Source organism: Anomaloglossus baeobatrachus, chromosome 12 (genome assembly GCF_048569485.1).
Source record: "Anomaloglossus baeobatrachus isolate aAnoBae1 chromosome 12, aAnoBae1.hap1, whole genome shotgun sequence".
Taxonomy (NCBI): Eukaryota; Metazoa; Chordata; class Amphibia; order Anura; family Aromobatidae; genus Anomaloglossus; species Anomaloglossus baeobatrachus.
The window spans coordinates 56,286,985-56,307,283 of NC_134364.1; the positions used below are offsets into that span (position 1 = coordinate 56,286,985).

The 20,299-nt window shown below is 44.6% G+C and overlaps 1 protein-coding gene across 1 annotated transcript; it reads left to right on the top strand.

Annotated features, from left to right (window-relative positions):
* The first annotated feature begins 2,184 nt into the window (after positions 1-2,184).
* Positions 2,185-11,189, top strand: ZBTB1 (zinc finger and BTB domain containing 1). Its single transcript, XM_075329609.1, has 2 exons — positions 2,185-2,442; positions 6,176-11,189. Exons 1-2 carry the CDS (start codon positions 2,419-2,421, stop codon positions 8,243-8,245), a joined length of 2,094 nt encoding a protein of 697 aa, XP_075185724.1. The 5' UTR covers positions 2,185-2,418; the 3' UTR covers positions 8,246-11,189.
* Positions 11,190-20,299: the final 9,110 nt, after the last annotated feature.

Below are 20,299 nucleotides of genomic sequence, written 5' to 3' on the forward strand. Positions count from 1 at the left end.
AGATGGCACTGTGAAGTACAAAATCTGTCTCGCTAGTTTCATCCGAGTCTCACGGATCTCAAAAGACTGTAATTGTCAAGTTTGATTCACAAAACGGATGAGAATAGGACGTGCTGTGAGCCTCATGGAGCAGAAACACTGGCTCGATTTTAAAGGGAATCTTGTCTGCAGATTTTTGCTATTTAGTTTAAGAGCAGCATAATGGAGGGGCAGAGACCCTTATTCCAAGGATGTGACACTTACTGAGCTGCTTGTTGTTTCAATAAAATCAGTGTTTTATCTGCAGGAGATTATCACCACAGGACTAGTTTCCTCCTGTCATGTAGTCCTACTACCATGCTCGGGTCTCGTAATGAGCATTTAATACTCGGATGTGCGTAACTCGAGTATCTGAGTATTATGGAAGTCAATGGGAACTGAAGCATTTTTCTGGAAGATTTCCAGGAAAATGCTTGAGTTCCCCATTGACTTCCATTATACTCGTATACTCGAGTCACGCCCATCTGAGCATTAAATGCTCATTACGAGACCTGAGCATGGTAATGCTCGCTTATAATTACTGATAACTTTTTTTTCCATCCATTTATATTGTATGAATGTGGCGCCACCTATTGGTGTTACATCCATGACCAATATTTTTTAGATTAGCATTACAGGCTTGATTAATTATTGTATTTGTACCTTTTTTGTTGAGTTTTTGGTGTTTTTTTGCTTGGTTTTTATTATTTTATTTTGCACCTTTTTTTTTTTAAAGTCCATTTTACAGATTCACCTGTTTGTTTTTTTTATTTATTGATGTCGGCGGCTTAGGCTTTCCAGATGCTTTGGCTGATTTATCATTTCATCAAGTTATTTTGTGCCACTGTACTCCCCAACGCCCCACACAGAGTCATTTTATGTACACCTTGATTTTTTTGAAACTTTTATGACATATTTGCTGAAATGAAAAAAAAAAAAAAAAGTGCATCTGTTTCCTAATTTTGATCAAATTTCATGAACCACTTGCGGCATTTTGAAGAGCTTGGTGCAGTCTCAGACAGAAGAAACTTGTGCACGCTGTAAGTTTTTCATATGCAGATCTGCCCTATTGAATAACATTGGTCCGAGTGCTGTCCTTTTTTTATGGACTGAAAATACGGATGTGTGAACGAGCTCTAACAGTAGCGACCAGAGCTGGAGCTGATCGCTGCAGCTTAACCATTTAGATGGCTGCGAGCTATGTTGTATGTGCATATACAGTGGAACCTTGGTTAACAAGAAGAATCCGTTCTGGGACTGTGCTTGTAAACCAAGTTACTCGTTCAGCAGAGAAAGATTTCCCATAGGAAATCATTGCAATGCAGACAATTCGTTCCACAACTTGTTAAATGTCCCATCCTGGTCCCCTATTGTGCCATTCCACATACGTACAAACACACACACACATATTATGCTCACCTTACCTTCTGTTCCATCGCCGGCCTCCTGGATCTTGCGGTTCGCCGGTACAGGATGTGTATCGGGTAACCATCACGACGAGGGAGGAATTTCCGCTGCCAGAGCGCTGACGTCAAAGGCAGGAGCCGCTTGCCACTGATTGGCCAGCGCGCTGCCTTTGAGTAGCGGCTGACAGCGGAAGTTCCTCCATCGTTGCGATGGTTACCGATACACATGCTGTAGCGGCGAACTACAAGATCAATGATGCGATGGAACGGAAGGTAAGGTGAGCATAATATGTGTGTGTCCGTGCTTGTGTGTGTTTGTGCGGACTGCAAGAGCGGGTTAGAGCGCGGTGGATGTACGGAACCGGAAGTGTGTGCGGTGAGTATTTTGCTTGTTCAGCAAAGTTTGCTCGTAAGGTGAGTTACAAATTTACAGCAAGCTTTGCTCGTTAAGTGAAATTCTCGCTAACTGGGTTACTCGTTAAGCAAGGTTCCACTGTATATTGAAATTTTCCTGTATACTGCAATACTTAAGGCTTCTATTCCTCAAGAAGACTGATCACTCTAAATTATTTTTGGCTCATTATTATTTCTAGGCTGCAGGGTAGAATTGACCTTTCCCACCACATCTCTGTTGTATCCAATGCCTGGCTAATCATTAGGTAGTTGTTATTCAGGCAGTTTCCTCCTGGACGCTTCTGCAGCATTGACCGTGTGAAACTTGTCTGTGTCCAGCAGGGGGCGTCAGGAGCCAGCAGGCACAGACGGAAGGAGCTCAGTGTGGCCTCCCCTTCCTCTCAATGCTCTCGGGGCAGCGAGGAGATCGGTGATCACTGCACAGGGGTCGCCATCAGGTGGGATCGGGGGGCTCCTGCTGCAAGGGGGCGGCTCCCCCATTATCTAGCACCAGGTCCACATCCACTGCTCATACAGGCACTGCCAACACGTCCAGCTCTGGCCCAGGCTGTGGCCACCAGTCCAGGACAGCCATATTTGCATGCAGCCGGCCCTCCTCAGCAAGGTGAGTGCAGACTCTACTTCCTCTGTGGTTATTAGCCAAGTGTGAGTGCTCTGATGGCAGTGTCCGCAAAGAATACGCATGGCTGATCCGTCTCACTGCACTCGTGTGTAATGCACGGTTTAGCCATAGACGTACTGTTATTTTCACAATCGCTGGCTACTGTCAGGATGGAAGGGGCTAGTTACCGGGTTTCAGTTTTGATTGACAGGCCATGGCCACCAACAACTTGCAACTCATAAGAGCTCTGCTATTGGCTGTGTGGGGGATGTGACGTCATGTGATGACAACACAGACTGGAGGAGGGGAGGGCATTGTATCCCTGCCTGGTAGTGTCACATTAGACTGACAGGTGGCCCTGGCCACTGTATCATTCTAATACATAACAGAATATGATGGCTGTGTAAGGTGTAGGATTCATGTCACGTCTGCAGTACTAATACCCACTGTCAGCAGCCAGATCTGCAGGAGATGGCCATATATTTAATAATATAATATATAATAATATTTATTCATTTATATAGCGCTATTAATTCCACAGCGCTTTACATACAATGGCAACACTGTCCCCATTGGGGCTCACAATCTAGAGTCCCTATCTGTATGTCTTTGGAGGTGGGAGGAAACCAGAGATCCCGGAGGAAACCCACGCAAACACGGAGAGAACATACAAACTCCTTGCAGATGTTTCCTTGGTGGGAATTGAACCCAGGACCCCAGCGCTGCAAGACAGCAGTGCTAACCACTGAGCCACCGTGCACATGCTCTATACCTTGGTCTCAGTGCATATGGGGTCCTGTCCTTGGATCTCCCTTGTTCTGGCTTACTGTAGAGAAGAAATAGGGCTGTCACAGAGGTTTAGGGGGCCTTAAAGGATTTTGGAAGAATGCCCGATCTCTACTCTTCAACTCCTCCTGGAAATGCAGGAATTTGTTCTATCAGTCATTGTTCATTGGATACTTGATAGTTTGTTGTAAGAATTCCTTTAACGGGAATCCGTCAGCAAGTTATTGCTACCTCATCTGAGAGTAGCATGATGTAGGCAAAGAAACCCAGAATCCAACGATATATGACTTAGATTACTGGGGGCAGCCTTTCTGACACAGAGTTTTTCGATTTAGCAATGCAGCATAACTGAGAAAGCTAATCACGCTTAGACAAGACTCTATACAAGGTCCATCGACAGTGAGCTGCTAATCACTGGAAGGGGGAATGTCAGATTAAGGCTCAGGATAAGGTCCTGGTGATAAACAATCATTGTGCGTAAACAACAACACAGAGCTTGATAAGAGACACATCTCTGAATTCTGTGTTTTAACCCGTGCAGCATGCTGTCCTTGGATTACAGAGAAAAAACCTGCTGACTTAAGGGTGCTTTACACGCTGCGACATCGCTAACGATATATCGTCGGGGTCACGTCGTTAGTGACGCACATCCGGCGTCGTTAGGGACATCGCAGCGTGTGACAGCTAGGAGCAACGATCAACAATCGCAAAAACGTCAAAAATCGTTGACACGTTCCTTTTCATAATATCGTTGGTGGTGCCTGCCGCTGGTTGTTCGTCGTTCCTGCGGCACCACACATCGCTATGTGTGACACCGCAGGAACGACGAACATCTCCTTACCTGCGTCCACCGGAAAAGAAGGAAGGAAGGTGTTGGGCGGCATGTTCCGGCCGCTCATCTCCTCCCCTCCTCTTCCTTTGGGCGGCTGTTTTGTGACGCCGCTGTGACGCCAAACGCACCTCCCCCTTGACGGAGGGATTGTTCGGCAGCAACAATGACGTCGCTAAGCAGGTATGTGCGTGTGACGCTGCCGTAGCGATATTGTTCGCTACGACAGCGATCACCACATGTCGCACGTACGACGGGGGCGGGTGCTATCGCGCTTGACATTGCTAGCGATGTCGCAGCGTGTAAAGCACCCTTAACTCCCTTTCAAGTGACCAGACATGTTAGATAGAAGTAGATTTATGGCCACCTCAAAGGGTATCCTGAATATAACAAATGATCACTGATCACCTGTGGTTGCCTCAATCAATTTGGTTGAAATTGTCTGTTCTGATCATCTTTAGACCCTTACCGGCTTTACACACTGAGGCCTCATTCAGATGTATGTTATTTATTTTATTTTTTTTTATTTTATTATTATTATTATTATTATTATTTTATTGTACTGGATCCAACGTTAATCTATTTTTGGTCCATGCGTCCATTCTTAGCATCGGTGTGGCATATAGTTTTTCTCCTATGCCCCTAATTGTTTTTTTTCCCAAGCTTCACCTGCCTATTAGCAATGGCATCAGTGTGCTGTTTTTTGTTTTTTTCATACAACCAGTGATTTAATATATAATATTCACTTATATAGCACCGTTAATTCCACAAAGCTTTACATACATCTGTATTAATCTGTGACATTTCTCTGTTGTTGTTTTTTTTTCTTCCCTACATTAAAAATAGACTGCGCTCAGATGCTGCATAAATGGCATCCGTACTCTGTTTTTTTTCGTCCAGGCTCCCATTGATTTGAATAGATTTGAATACACGAGTTTCATCCAAAACGGTGATAAAAAAATGGGAATGTCTCCTTCTTTATGTTTTTTTTTTTTTTTTGCAGACACTCGTTCGCAAAAAAAACCCAGATGTGGACAGTTCCATGGATTATAATGGTTACATATGCTATCTATGAAAGTCATGAGCGTAGCTATAAACCTCCCAAAATATAAGCTGCCATAAACAGCATCTTGAAATATGTGTAACGACCTCCTGGGTGCCATGTCTGTGTCTTTGCGGGAACCTCAAATTCATGACAAGTAGTGGCATTCGCTACACCACAAATCTTTCTCCAGCATGTGTAAGGCGCACACCACTATGCGCCTCGCCTGATTCATTAAGAGGTGTGCGCCTCTTAATGAATCAGGGGTGTCTCTGCTGTAACAACACCCCCCTCATCAAGACCATCAAATCTTTGGTCTAGATGAATGTCCCCCATAGTGCTTTATGGATCCATGTATCAGTTTAAAAAACGGATCTCCGTCCCTTGTTTGTGAGGCTCCATGCACATCGGATTCTTAGGTTGCTTCTTTTAGCTGTTTAATTTCTTTCAAAACCTTTAACAGTTAAAGGACCACTCCAGTGATTTGTTTTTTTTTCAGCACTGGAGTGGTGCTTTAAATCTAAATATCCGCCCCTTGTCATATACTCACCTTCTGGCGGCTTCACCTTTTACCAACGCCACTCTGGTCCCACAGCGCCATCTTGTGACTAAAGCCTGACTGGCCAGAAGTTATGTCACAAGTTTCAATACAAGTCTATGAGAGCCAGAACGAGGCTTTCATAGACTTCTGTTGAGTTGTGACCTCTGATGCGCTCCATGAAACACTGGAGCAGCTGGCAGGTCACAAATCACCAGAGACTCACCAGAGTGAGTATATGACATGGGGCAGGGGACTTAGATTTAAAGCAACACTCCAGTTGTGCAATAAAAAAAAACAAAACACTGGTGTGATGCTTTAAAAGATCCTCAAAAAGGGGCAACTTGCTCACTGCAAAAAGACATATGGATGAAAATTGGTCCTTTTTCCTTTTTTTTTTGGGCGGGGGGATAAACTGTGCCGAATTTTCATGCACTCGTCTGAAAATGGCCTACAGTGCATGATATATTCCTGTATATTGCGCTGCTCTATTAAGTTATATACCCATTTTATTTATTTTTTTTTCTTCTTCTCCATGAAGGTACCACTGGAGCAAATCATGATGGGAAAAGCAAGCCACTGTAGTTACGTGCTTCAGCAACTCTACAACCAGCGAGATTGGGGGTTTCTATGTGATTGCTGCATCTCCATCAATGATACCTACTTCCAAGCCCACAAGGCCGTTCTGGCCGCCTGCAGCTCTTATTTTAAGATGATGTTCATAAATCATCCGCACGCCATGGCACAGATCAACCTCACCAATACCAAGATCACCGCCGAATGTTTTGACCTGATACTACAATTCATGTACCTTGGTAAAATCCTCAAGGCCCCAGAAAATTTTGAGCAGTTGAAAAACGCCATGACTTACCTGCAGCTCTATGTTATCCCAGACTGTTTGGAAGACATACAAGATATCGATTCTTCAATTAAATGCACCTCTTCTGCATCAAGTAGCCTGAGTAATAAAATGGTATTTGGCGTCCGTATGTATGAAGAACCCACTCCGAAAAGCAGAGAGGAACCGAGCAGGCGGCCCTCGGAGACTGCATTACCTGTAAACACTGTTCCGGAAAGACCAACTGAACCCAGCGTTCCTGCCACACTGCGTAAACAGATGCCAAACATCTGCAAGAAAACCCCTTCCCCAAAAGTGTCTAACCCAAGAGAACGTGGGAGCAGACGCTTTGGTCGCAGTTACACCTGTGAGAGTTGTGGCTTTGCATTCAGCTGTGAAAAACTCCTTGACGAGCACTCTCAGACCTGCACAAATAGGCATTTCTTCCAAAATAGAGAAAACTCCAGTAATGATCAGAGCCAGAGCGGCAGCGAATCGCCAGTCTCTAAGTTTTCTCCAACCCAAGACAACATGCAAAGAGCAGACTCGAGTCAATGCTTGTCTACTGAAAGTGCAAAAAATATACCCATTAGTCTAGACCAAATAAAAAGTGAGATCATAGACACCACTGAGAAGAACTCGGTCATTATAAAAATCGAAGCTGACGAGAACTCCATTGTGGAAATGGATGACATTAATATTGTGAAAATCTCCGATAAAGAATATTTTGAATCCTCGGACATTGATGAGTTGGAGGATGAAGGTGATGAGGCACTTGGCTATTACGTTGGTGAACAATATAAAAGTACTAATCCGAAATCTCTCAATTCGCAACAAACGTTGGGTAGAAAAGATGTTGACTTTCTAGATCAAGACGGTGCAGAAACCAGCGGGGCTGCATCCGATGTAGCATGTGAGCTGTGTGGCGTGACGGTCGCCGAGCATGACCTTTCTTCCCACTATTTGTCTCAACATATGGGAAATATATGTGCATGCGGCAAATGTGGACAAATTCTCGTGAAAGGTAGACAACTTCAAGAACATGCTCAAAGATGTGGAGAAGCTCAGGAGCGACTCGACGCCGATGAGGCAAATATCGACGAGAGGATGCACTTTGAAGATGGCATTGAGGAGTCGTCGGCAATGGGAGAGGTGCTAGCAGACATGTGGGATGACTTAAATGAAGAGTCTATTAATGCCAGACAGGTTTATAAACATTCCTCCTGCCCTTTCCGTTGCCCTAATTGTGGGCAGCGGTTTGAGGCGGAGAACCTGGTGGTAGAGCACATGTCTCATTGCTTAGACCATGAAGGCTTCAGAGGCTCCGTTACTGATGATACCGATAAAGACCATCGAAGGAAGCATTTCTGCGACATCTGCGGCAAAGGCTTTTTCCAGCGCTGCCACCTTCGAGAACATTATACCGTACACACCAAGGAGAAGCAGTTTTCATGCCAGATTTGTGGGAAACAGTTTCTACGGGAGCGCCAGCTCAGGCTGCACAACGATATGCACACAGGCATGGCTAGGTACGTTTGCTCACTTTGCGACCAAGGAAACTTCCGCAAACACGACCACGTGCGCCACATGATCTCCCATTTGGCAGCAGGAGAAACGATATGTCAGGTGTGTTTTCAGATCTTCCCAAACAACGAACTTCTAGAGCAACACATGGATATTCATCTGTATACCTGTGGAGTATGTGGTGCAAAATTCAACCTGAGGAAGGATATGAGGGCGCACTACAACGCCAAGCATTTTAAGAAAACCTAGACTTTAAAATAGCTACTTATATGGAAAAAACCAAAGGTCTAAATCGAAAACAAATGTCAATGTTTTGTTTTTTTTCCCTATCTATATATACAGTGATGATTGAAAGCTTGTGAATCCTTCAGAATCCTCCATATTATTTCATATCAATCTAAAATGTCATCAGATTTTCACACAAGTCCAAAAATTAGATAGAGACCTAAATCCCACAAATGAGTCAGAAATATATGAACCTTTTGCTTTCAATATCTGGTGTGACCACTTTCTGTAGCATTAACTGAACCTAAACTTTCCCAGTTATTGTTGATTAGTCTTGCACATCGGTTTGGAGAAATTTTAGCCCATTTCTTCCCTACAAAAACAGCTCTATCTTTATTATGCATGTGTTTTTTCCCTCCCCCATGAACTGCTCGTTTCAGGCCCTTCCACCTCATTTCTGTAGCATTATGGTCAGGACTATGACTTGGCCATTACTAAACTGTAACTTTATTCTTCTTTAATCATTGTTTTGTAGAACGACTTGTGTTTTGGATTGTTTTGCTTCATGGCTGCATTCTTTTGAGATTCAGCTCATAGACAGATGTCCTGAAATTTTCGTTTAATAATTGCTGACAACGTTCATAATTCATTGTTCCATCAATGACTGGAAGTCGTCCTTACCCAAATGCAACAAAATAAGCCCGAACCATGATACTACCACCACCATGTTTTGAGTTTTTTAGACTATTTATTTTCTCCAGACATAATGCATCTCATCTAAACCAAAACATTGTTCCAATATCCATCTGACTTGATCCAGGTCAGTTTTTCTTTCCAAATCTGCAATGCACAACACTGCTGTTCAGTGCTTGACTGTGGACTCGTGAACATTAATATTGCCTAATGTGAAAGAAGCCTTTAGTTGCTTATATGTACCCTTGGGTTCCTTTGAGATCTCATGGACTATTATATGCATTGCTCTTTGAGTGATCTTTGTTGGTGGACCACTCCTGGGAAGGGTAATAATGGTCTTGAATTTCTTTTAGATTTAACATTGATTTTCAAAAAGCAATTCCAAACATTGACAAACATAAATCGGAAAGTAGCATTGTGGTACCATTAATAACATCAATCAATAGTCAATTAATAACAAGCTCTTACAACTCCGGTGACCACACATAAAATATATTTAATACATTTGACATCGGAAGCAGGAATCACTTAAAAAGAGAACAAAGGAAGGAGAGCATAAAGGAGAAAGAGAGAGATATGCCATGGGGTCCCCTACCCGCCATGTCCAAGACCCAAAACCATAGAGCACTCAAGAAGATATAACTCTGTACACACGAGAATGCATCACATCCTACCTCGCGGTACAGAAGCCAAGACTAGTCAAGAAAGATTCCCAATGGAACCACTTTGTGGCAGTGGCATCCACATCATTACGAGATTGGGCCAGTATCCTTTCCATCCGGTAGATCACGTCTACCTGGCTTATCCATTCCTCCACAGATGACGACTCCGTGGTTTTCCAGTGGCGAGGGATGACGGTCTTGGCTGCCTGGAGGAGATGCCTGAGCAACGATTTTTTTTATATAATTTTTTAGGATGGTCTTGAATTTCTTCCATTTCTACAAAAACTGACTGTGGATTGGTGAAGTCCAAAATAACTTTTTCTGGTGTCCTCAAGAATATTTGTTCGTGCAGTGATACGCTTCCACAATTGCTCAGACTGTTTCATACCAGGCAGATGCTGGCTGTGTTACATAGCCGATATCTGTCTTTAACTACAGCGACTGGAGTTTGCTCTGATCGCTGTAGTTTAACCGGTGCACCAGCCTCCAACTGCTCCCCGTAATGCGTGCGATTGATGGGAATCATTGGGTTACCACAGCATCTAAGGGTCTGCTGAAGGCCCCCAATGTAATTTAGCTCTGTGAAGCTCAGTCAAAGACAGAGTCCCATAGGAGAACCACAGTATCCCTTAAGCAGGCTCTCCACTGCTTTGACAACCCCTACTCATTCTCATCATTTCCCCCCAAAAAAAAAATAATAAAAAATAAGCCTATACTCACCTCTGGTGCAGCCGTGGTTCCAGCCATGTCTAAAGTTGCGTTCCCAGGGCTCATGTGACATTATGACATTCGAGCCTCACGACCAATCAGCGCCCGGCATCTGTCTCCCTGCCTTCGGACATTTGAGCAGGAAGTCAGCACATCACTCACATCCTGCTCAACTGTCCGAAGGCGAGGAGACAAACCCTGGACACTGATTGGTCGAGGAGCCTGCATGTCATAACAGTGTCACCTGGTTCCTGGTAACGATACACATCGCTGTAACCATGGTCGCACCGGAGATGAGTATAGGGTTTTTATTTTTTACGGGGGCGAACAAGGAGAATGAGTAGAGGTTGTCAAAGTAGTTGATATCCTCTTTAATACTGCAATACTGTGGTATTGCAGAATAAAGTATAAATAAGTGAAAAACTGCAGCTTCAAGTTTCCTAAGGGAAATAAAAAAAAATAAAGTAAAAATGGAAAAAAAAAGTCAACACATAATTTAGACACCAGCATACCCGCCGGGTTTTTAAAGCAGAAGACTGTTTCAGGAAATAGCGCAGCAGAGTTTTTCCTGAAGCCATTTTTTGGCGTCTTTGCAGATTTTATTTTTTTTTTTTATTAAATTGCTGTCTTTACGAAAGTGAGAAAGTAGCTCAAAAACCTGAGCACCTTTTTTTTTTCTACATTGCAATGCATATGGTCATTCTTTTCAACTGTTAAGCACTTTATCAGACTTTGTGTGAACGTGCCCCTACATGCCTCAGAAAATGGCGTATTTTGTTTTTCATTACTAAAATAACAAGAAAAACTGGCCATGTTTAGTATCGCTGTAATACTACAGACCTGGAGACTCATGTTGTCAGTAGTGTTGAGCATGTAGTTAACTATTCGTACTCGCTATGCTGTTAGCGAGTACTGTCTGCTAATCGCATATTCGTTATGACTAGCGAGCGCAAAAGTATGTCAATGGGGAATACTCGCTAAGTAGTGAGTAACCTGAAAGCAGTACTTTTCGTCCGAGTAGCAAATAGTACGGCTTTTGGGTTACTTGCTACTTAGCGAGTATTTCCTATTGACTCACATTGCGCCCGCTACTCGTAACGAATATGCGAGTAATGGACAGTACTCGCTAACAGCATAGTGAGTACGAATAGTTATCTACTCGCTCAACACTAGTTGTCAGGTCATAAGCTGGGTTTACACACTGCAACATCGCAAAGGACATCGCTGTAACGTCACCGGTTTGGTGACGCAATAGCGACCTCCCTAAGTCTCTGCTAAGTCTCTGGTGAGCGTTCAAACAGGCAAACCTGGCCAACAACTCAACAGCGATCCGGACCTGCAGAGCGACCTAGCTGGTTGTTGGGGACGTTGATAAGCAGCCTTTTGAAAGGGAAGTTGCTAACAAAGTCGCTGCAAAGTCTTCACACACTGAAACTTCATGCTGCACAGCGGGAAACAAAGGACCTAGGAATGGTCCTGAACGATTTGTAACGATTACAACTTCACAGCAGGGGCCGGGTTGCTGATAGGTTTCACACACTGCAACATCGCAAACAACATCGCTATTGCGTCACAAAACCGGTGACGTTACAGCGATGTCGTTTGAGATGTTGCAGTGTGTAAACCCAGCTATACTGCTACACGAGTGCTTTAAAACCCCTCAATAACAATGGCAGAATTGTGTTTGAGGGGGGGGGGGGTGTTTCACAATTTCGTCTCACTTTGATTTTTTTCCCCCGTTCTTCAGCACATGATATGTATGGTAAAATAAATGGTGTCCTTCAAAACTAAAATTAATCCAGAAAACAAAAAAAAGTGTAATATTTTTGACTCATATGTTCGATTTTGGTTTTCTTCATCTACGTTTAGGACTTGATGTAATTTTAGGTAATATTTTTGCAGGAATATGGTGAATTCTGAAGGGTTCACAAGCTTTAATGCACCACCGTATGTATGTGTGTATATTATAAATACATTATTGTTTGGTTGGGGCATCTCCAGGTAAATGTATACTATGTACCTGTAAAAATGTATCTGATATTTTTTGATATTTTTCCTTTTTCAATATTCACTTCCAATTATAAAACATTTCTCCGAAATGTATATAGAACTGACTGAATGTACGATTCCTGCCTTTCTATATATATATAGCATGATTTCTTGCCATGCTTGCCGGTGTGTGGGATTACTGTAAAGCATAGCACCTTTTTTTATAGTATTTCAAGCTCTTTATGTATTCCACTTGTTCCAACAGGTTTTATAATCTAGGGAGCCCTTATTGGAACTAATTGAATATTATACACATTTAATAAGTGTTTATGTATGTTTTTTGTGTAGCACCATGCCATCATGAGCAGATACACAACAAGAAACAAGTGCAATTAAAAGAATTTAAGAATCCCTTTAGAATATGTTTTTAGTTTTTGTTTTCTTACTGGGCCGATATTGAGGTCAAGTATGACTGGTTTCACAAATCCGTAAGATTTGAAGGGTTCTCTCATCGGAAGAGCCATCCAACCTCCGAGTGTCCTGAAATGAGACAAATATTTTAGGTGGCCATGAATCCGTTGGCTCTGGTCGGAGACCCAGCGGTCGAGTGGGTAAGGCACAAATAACACTTCAGTTTGGTCTGGATTGTGCTATTAACTAACTGTTCCTCAGCGTGGAAATAATTTTCCTTGGATATTTTAAAAATACAGGTTAAAAAAAGCTTTTCTATCAAAGGAAATAGAGTAGAATAGAAGACTTTTCGGTTCTGTCTCTTGTAGAGAGCCATCAGCTATTTTGCTGTAAAACCACTATTTTTTTTTATTTAACTTAATCAAACAAATGCAAAATATAGACAGTGGTGATAAAATGTTTTTTAAAAAAACAAAAACAAATTCATTTTCAATCCTGTACTGGGAACATTGATCCATTTCTACAACAAGACTCCTTGACATTCGGATAGAAGACGTTGGCAGTCTCCGTATGTCTGTGCTTTTATGCATAGCTCACAGGATTTATTATTGTTTGATATCTACAATACTATTGATGAGAGTGCCCTCGTTCTACTTTTTTTTTTTTTTGTAGTTTCCACTTGCTTATATCAAAGGTGTCACACGGAGTTTTGCTTGCACAAACCACCAACTGTCATGGCGGCACTGAACTCTGTTCAGATAGCAGATTCTAAGGGGTACTTTGCATGTTGCGACATCACTAGCATCGGCTAGCGATGCCGAGCACGATAGTCCCCACCCCCGTCGCACAAGCGATATCTTGTGATAGCTGCCGTAGCGAACATTATCTCTACGGCAGCTTCACACGCACTTACCTGCCCTGCGACGTTGCTCTGGCCGGCGACCCGCCTTCTTCCTAAGGGGGCGGGTCGTGTGGCATCACAGCGACGTCACACGGCAGGCGGCCAATAGAAACGGAGGGGCGGAGATGAGCGGGATGTAAACATCCCTCCCACCTCCTTCCTTCCGCATAGTCGGTGGAGGCAGGTAAGGAGATGTTCCTCGCTCCTGCAGCTTCACACACAGCGGTGTGTGCTGCCACAGGAACGAGGAACAACATCGTATCTCCTATTGGTGCAACATTATGAAAATGACCGACGCTACACAGATCACCGATTTGACGCTTTTGCGATAGTTTATCGGCAAATCTAGGCTTTACACGTTCCAACGTCGTTACCGGCGCCGGATGTACGTCACTTTCGATTTGACCCCGACGATATCGCAGTAGCGATGTCACAGTGTGCAAAGTACCCCTAACACTCCGCCCAATGGCTTCTCTGGTGTCTGGGATGAACATAGGCAGACTAGCGGGAGTTAATATCTGCTGCTCTTCTTGCTCCTTTGATCACATGTTATGGGGAGACCTATCACATCTGCTCCCCTCCTATTTATGCTGGTGGAATCCTGCTACCCATGCCAGCTATAGTTTGTTCTATGTTGGTCTGTGAGGTGTGGTGTCCCAGACTCTCTCTGGTGCAAGTTGTGATTTTTGCTTGGTGCAGTTGTGCAGTTTACTCCGGTTGTTTTGTGCTTCCTTTCCACTCTTGTTTTTCCCCTTGAACCTCTTATTGTCTTTAAAGCGCACCAATCACCAGGATTTTCGTATATAAGCTAAAGCCAGTGCTATACTGGCACTATCAGGCTGATTCTCTACATATCTTTAGTGGTCAGCTCAGATTTTTAGGTTTTGAAACTGAAGAAAGTAAAGTTTATGAAACGGCAGCTTCTTGAGTGACAGCAGCTGAGGATCAGATAATATCTGGGGGGGCGTATTCAGAGTTATGCTAATTCTAACAGGAGGAGGGGATAAGTATTATACAAACTTCCCTTTTCATTTGCAGGACCTGTGTGAGGTCATACCCATGTGACCAGAAGGGGCAGGGCCTCAGCCAACAGAATGAAGCAAAAATGTTGCTTCATGGTATCAGCTTTGTTGGCTGAGGCTCCACCCCTTCTGGTCACATGGGTATGACCTCACACAGGTCCTGTAAGTGAAAAGTGAATGGTTTATTTAATACTTATGCTAATTCTAACAGGGGGAGGGGATAACTATGAACCCCCCCAGATATTATCTGATCCTCAGCTGCTGTCACTCAAGAAGCTGCAGATTGTATAAAATTTACTTTCTTGGATTTCAAAACCTAAACAACCGAGCTGACCACTACAGGTATGCAGAGAATCAGCCTGATAGTGCCAGTATAGCACTGGCTTTAGGTTATATACAAAAATCCTGGTGATTGGTTTCCTTTAACTTTGTGTGTGTGTGTGCTGTATGACAGAGTTTTCGTTTTTCCATTGTCTGTCTTTATCTGTGGTTTCAACACACTCCTGTCCCATTCCTGCTTGGGAGGAGGGGTATGGAGAATCAGATCAGGACTAGTCAGGAGCAGAGCCAGGAAGGATACTTGGGCCTCTCCACCATTAGGAGAATCCCTGAGGTTAGGGATAGTGTAGTGTCCCATAGCTTGAGGGACAACTTAAGGGCCCGGTTCTCCATAATCCAAAAACTCATCGTGACAAAAGGGTTTTTCTGGTACAGCTCACTTCAGCAAGGAAAGTGAGTGGTGCCACTGATTCTCAACACTGCACATCTATCGAGACGGGTGCATGATGGGCCGGTATCGTGCAGGTATCTGGATATTGGTGCTGGGTCCATACTTTCGTTTTTTTCTATTCCTATCGTGCAGGTGTCTTGTTCATTAGAATAGGACATTTGCTGATTGTGCAAGGTCTGAACGTTGACACCACTCACTTCTGATGTGGACATTTTCGAATAACCCTTTTAAATGCTTGTTTATTTAACAAAAAAAAAATTAAGGCTGATACTGTAAAATCGTGTATAAATCTACATTAACAGCAGCGACCGTATACACGAAAAAGCCCTACTGCTTATGTCAAATGTGCCTGTAGGCCGTCATTCACCCGACAGACCAAAACTGTGTCCCTTTGGTCTTTTTTTGGACTAGTGTGCAGCATTAGTCCTTTTTTTTTGCATTGTATTGAATAGAGAGCGATAATAGGCTTGTATATAGTGAACAGTCACTCTTAGGGGCACTTTGCACACTACGACATCGCAAGCCGATGCATGCGATGCCGAGTGCGATAGTCCCCGCCCCCGTCGCAGCTGTGATATCTTGTGATTGCTGCCGTAGAGAACATTATCGCTACGGCAGCTTCACATGCACTCACCTACCATGCGACATTGCTCTGGCCGGCGAGCCCCCCTCCTTATTAAGGGGGCAGGTCGTGCGGAGTCATAGCGACATCACACGGCAGGCGGCCAATAGAAGTGGAGGGGTGGAGATGAGCGGGACGTAAACATCCCGCCCACCTCCCTCCTTCCGCATTGCTGGCGTGAGCCGCAGGACGCAGGTAGATGTTCCTCGCTCCTGCGGCTTCACACACAGCGATGTGTGCTGCCGCAGGAACGAGGAACAACATTGTACCATCGGTCCTTTCCAAATTATGGAAATGACCAACACTACACCGATGATACGATTACGACGCTTTTGCGCTCGTTAATCGTATAAAAAAGGCTTTACACACTACGATATCGACAGCGACGCCGGATGTGCGTCACTTTCAATTTGATCCCACCGACATCGCAGCTGCGATGTCGTAGTGTGCAAAGTGCCTTTTAGTGTGCCAAAATTGTTGTAGGCAGATCTCTGTTCTTCTGGAAGAGTCTGTGGCTTTACTTATATAATATATCAATAGAGATTACCACAAAGAGTCACGGACCCTGGTGTGTGGACCAGGATCCCTGCGAGCCGCCTCCTACCTGCCAGAATCCACAGCACCTCTTCTTTTTTTTTTTTACTTGTATGCCCAGCACAATATGAGTGTGTAATGCAGGACTTGCAAATTAGAAGAGGTGCCAAGGGATTCCGGCAAGTGAAAGACAATTCTCAGGCCTCTGCTCTGGCGAGCACAGGCGATTGATACGGTCGCTAGAACAGGGTCCTGCAAATGTTGGTTCATCTGTAGACCAAATATCTCTGAAAAAATAACAAATTTCCTATTTTCCCATGGAGCATTCTTTGCAAATAGGTCACCATATAATATGCTCTTTCCATAAAAGCTAATACTTTGGTGAGCTATATATAAAATATGTCACAAGTAGTGATGAGTGGGTCATAGCGAGTAGTGATGACTAGCTCTTCTATGCTCGGTACTTGTAAAGAGCAGTCAGATGCTTGGATGGGCTCGAGTCATGTACCAGGAGTAATAGAAGTCAATGAGAGGATCTTCAAGAAAAATGCTCGAATTTCCCAGTGACTTCCACAATACTCAAGTCGCGTACGTCCAAGCGTCCCAATTGCTGGTTACGAGTACCGAACATGGCAGTGCTCACTTATCACTAGTTACGAGTACCGAGCATCCGAGCATGGTAGTGCCCGCTTATCACTAGTTACGAGTACTGAGCACCCGAGCATGGTAGTGCCCGCTCATCACTAGTTACGAGTACAGAGCACCCGAGCATGGTAGTGCCCGCTCATCACTAGTTACGAGTACAGAGCACCCGAGCATGGTAGTGCCCGCTCATCACTAGTTACGAGTACAGAGCACCCGAGCATGGTAGTGCCCGCTCATCACTAGTTACGAGTACAGAGCCCCCGAGCATGGTAGTGCCCGCTCATCACTAGTTACGAGTACAGAGCACCCGAGCATGGTAGTGCCCGCTCATCACTAGTTACCAGTACAGGGCACCCCAGCATGGTAGTGCTCACTCATCACTAGTTACGAGTCCTGAGCATGGTAGTGCCCGCTCATCACTAGTTACCAGTACAGGGCACCCCAGCATGGTAGTGCTCACTCATCACTAGTTACGAGTCCTGAGCATGGTAGTGCCCGCTCATCACTAGTTACCAGTACAGGGCACCCCAGCATGGTAGTGCTCACTCATCACTAGTTACGAGACCTGAGCATGGTAGTGCCCACTCATCACTAGTTACGAGTACTGAGCACCCGAGCATAGTAGTGCTCACTCATCACTAGTTACGAGTACTGAGCACCCGAGCATGGTAGTTACCGCTCATCACTAGTTACGAGTACAGGGCACCCCAGCATGGTAGAGCCCACTCATCACTAGTTACGAGTACTGAGCACCCGAGCATAGTAGTGCCCACTCATCACTAGGTACAAGTACTGAGCACCTGAGCATGGTAGTGCCCGCTCATCACTAGTTACGAGTACAGAGCATCTGAGCATGGTTGTGCTCGCTCATCACTAGTTACGAGTACAGAGCACCCGAGCATGGTAGTGCCCGCTCATCACTAGTTACGAGTACCGAGCACCCGAGCATGGTAGTGCTCGCTCATCACTAGTTCCGAGTACTGACCACCCGAGCATGGTAGTGCCCGCTCATCACTAGTTACGAGTACAGAGCACCCGAGCATGGTAGTGCCCGCTCATCACTAGTTACCAGTACTGAGCACCCGAGCATGGTAGTGCTCGCTCATCACTAGTTCCGAGTACTGACCACCCGAGCATGGTAGTGCCCGCTCATCACTAGTTACGAGTACTGAGCACCCGAGCATGGTAGTGCCCGCTCATCACTAGTTACGAGTACAGAGCACCCGAGCACGGTAGTGCCCGCTCATCACTAGTCACAAATAATAATGTGCTGATTTAGTTTCTGTGGGGCAAACGAGCCAAGAAACCAGTAACCTGCTTTACAGTAACAAATTGCAAGAAACACAAAAGAGCTGTCTAGGTTTCAAGTCGAACAAGTAACCAAAATCTGTGAACAGTCTTGCATGTCAGCACGTTTTAAATATGGAATTAGTGGTATGACTATGTAGGTGCTTGTCCCCCAATAATTTATTTATTTTTTTGTAGCGATCTGATGTGCCAGTCATGAGAAATCTAGGGTAGAAACCATTTGTAAATTAGGCTCGGAGTGTCAGCACACTTGGAAGAAACAATTTACGTGCACTGACACACCCACAAGGCACTTACAGCCTGATTTGCATATAGTTTTGACCCTAGGTTTCTTACGCCTAGCACATCAGAACTCGTTGCAAAAAAGTATATATTTTTTTTAATAGGACTTGTGCAGTCATACCATCACCTCTATATGTAAAAAACAGGCTGTCAGGTATTACAGGCAAACACAGTAAGCATCGGCAATGATATACAGTCATCTGTTTAATGCTTTATCACTTTGGCGTTTTCTGGGTCAGTAAATTGCACGTGTGCACTGCTGTGGTTTGAGCACCAGAGGGCGCTAGGACAGTTGGCTTCTGGGCACACGGCCATAATGCGGTACGGGATATTTGCTGTGTGTTATCTGTAGGGTTTTTCCAAAAAAGGAAGTTGTATAGCAGAGAAAAAGAAACACAGTGCTCCTTAGGGCAGCGGACCCTTAAAAAGACTTCTTGTATAGGGTAAGGTACCAGGTAATCAATTCACCTATTAAGAATGTGATTACTAATATCTCTGAAAACAATTATTACCTAAGTGTCTTAGGCTAGTTTCACACTTGCGTTGAACGGCATCCGTTGCATTGCGTTGTATGACGGATGCAACCGATGTGTTGCATATAGTGGCACAATGGATGCAACAGATCGTACAAAACAACGGAATCTGCTTCTTTTTTTTTTTTCTTTCTTTTCTTTACAGTTTTACTAGCGGCAGACTATTGTGAACGATCAGCCCACCAGGCCAAGGAACTGACGTATCTCCCGGGCGGTGGTGGGTCTGGGCCAGCTCTGGATGACTGTGACCTTCTCTAGGTCCGGTGCTGCTCCTTCCGCACTGAGCCGCTCTCTGGGTGATCAGCTGATCGTTCGGCCGCTGAGAATGTGTGCGGGGGGCGGAGTGCGGGGTGGGTGGAGCCTAGCGGGGCCATGGCGCTGAGGATGTCAGTGCCGCGGGGACTGCATAGCTGGGGACGTGTGTGTGTGTGTGTGTGTGTGTGTGTGTGTGTGTGTGTGTGTGTGTACACACACGTGGAGTGGAGTGCGGGAGGGGGCAAAGCCGAGCGGGGAAGTGGCGGGCTCCCTGCACACGTAGCCAGGGTAAATATTGGGTAACTAAGCAAAGCACTTTGCTTGGTTACCCAATATTTACCTTGGTTACCAGCGTACATTGCTTAGCGCTGGCTCCTTGCACACGTAGCCAGGGTAAAAAGTGGGTTACTAAGCAAGGCGCTTTGCTTAGTAAGCCGATGTGTACCCTGGCTACGGGTGCAGGGAGCCAGAGAGAGCATGCGCAGCGAAATCCTAAGGATTCCGCTGCTCAAAAAACGTTAAGTGAGGTCCTCCGTCTTGTAATAATGGCCATATACCAGCCTGAGGAAGGCAGATACACAGTCACTTGTTCGTGGACGTTAATAAAGTTTTACTTATTCTGGACACATTTGCGGATTTCTCAGAGGCGCCCTTCTTTTACCTCCTCCAGTTTTTCATGGTTTCATTATTCCAGGAAGGTAACCGGTTCCTTTTTAAGGTAAAATTGGAAAACCTTTCCAGGGCTCATATCCAAAGAAGCTAAAAACGCTTCTGGAAACAGAA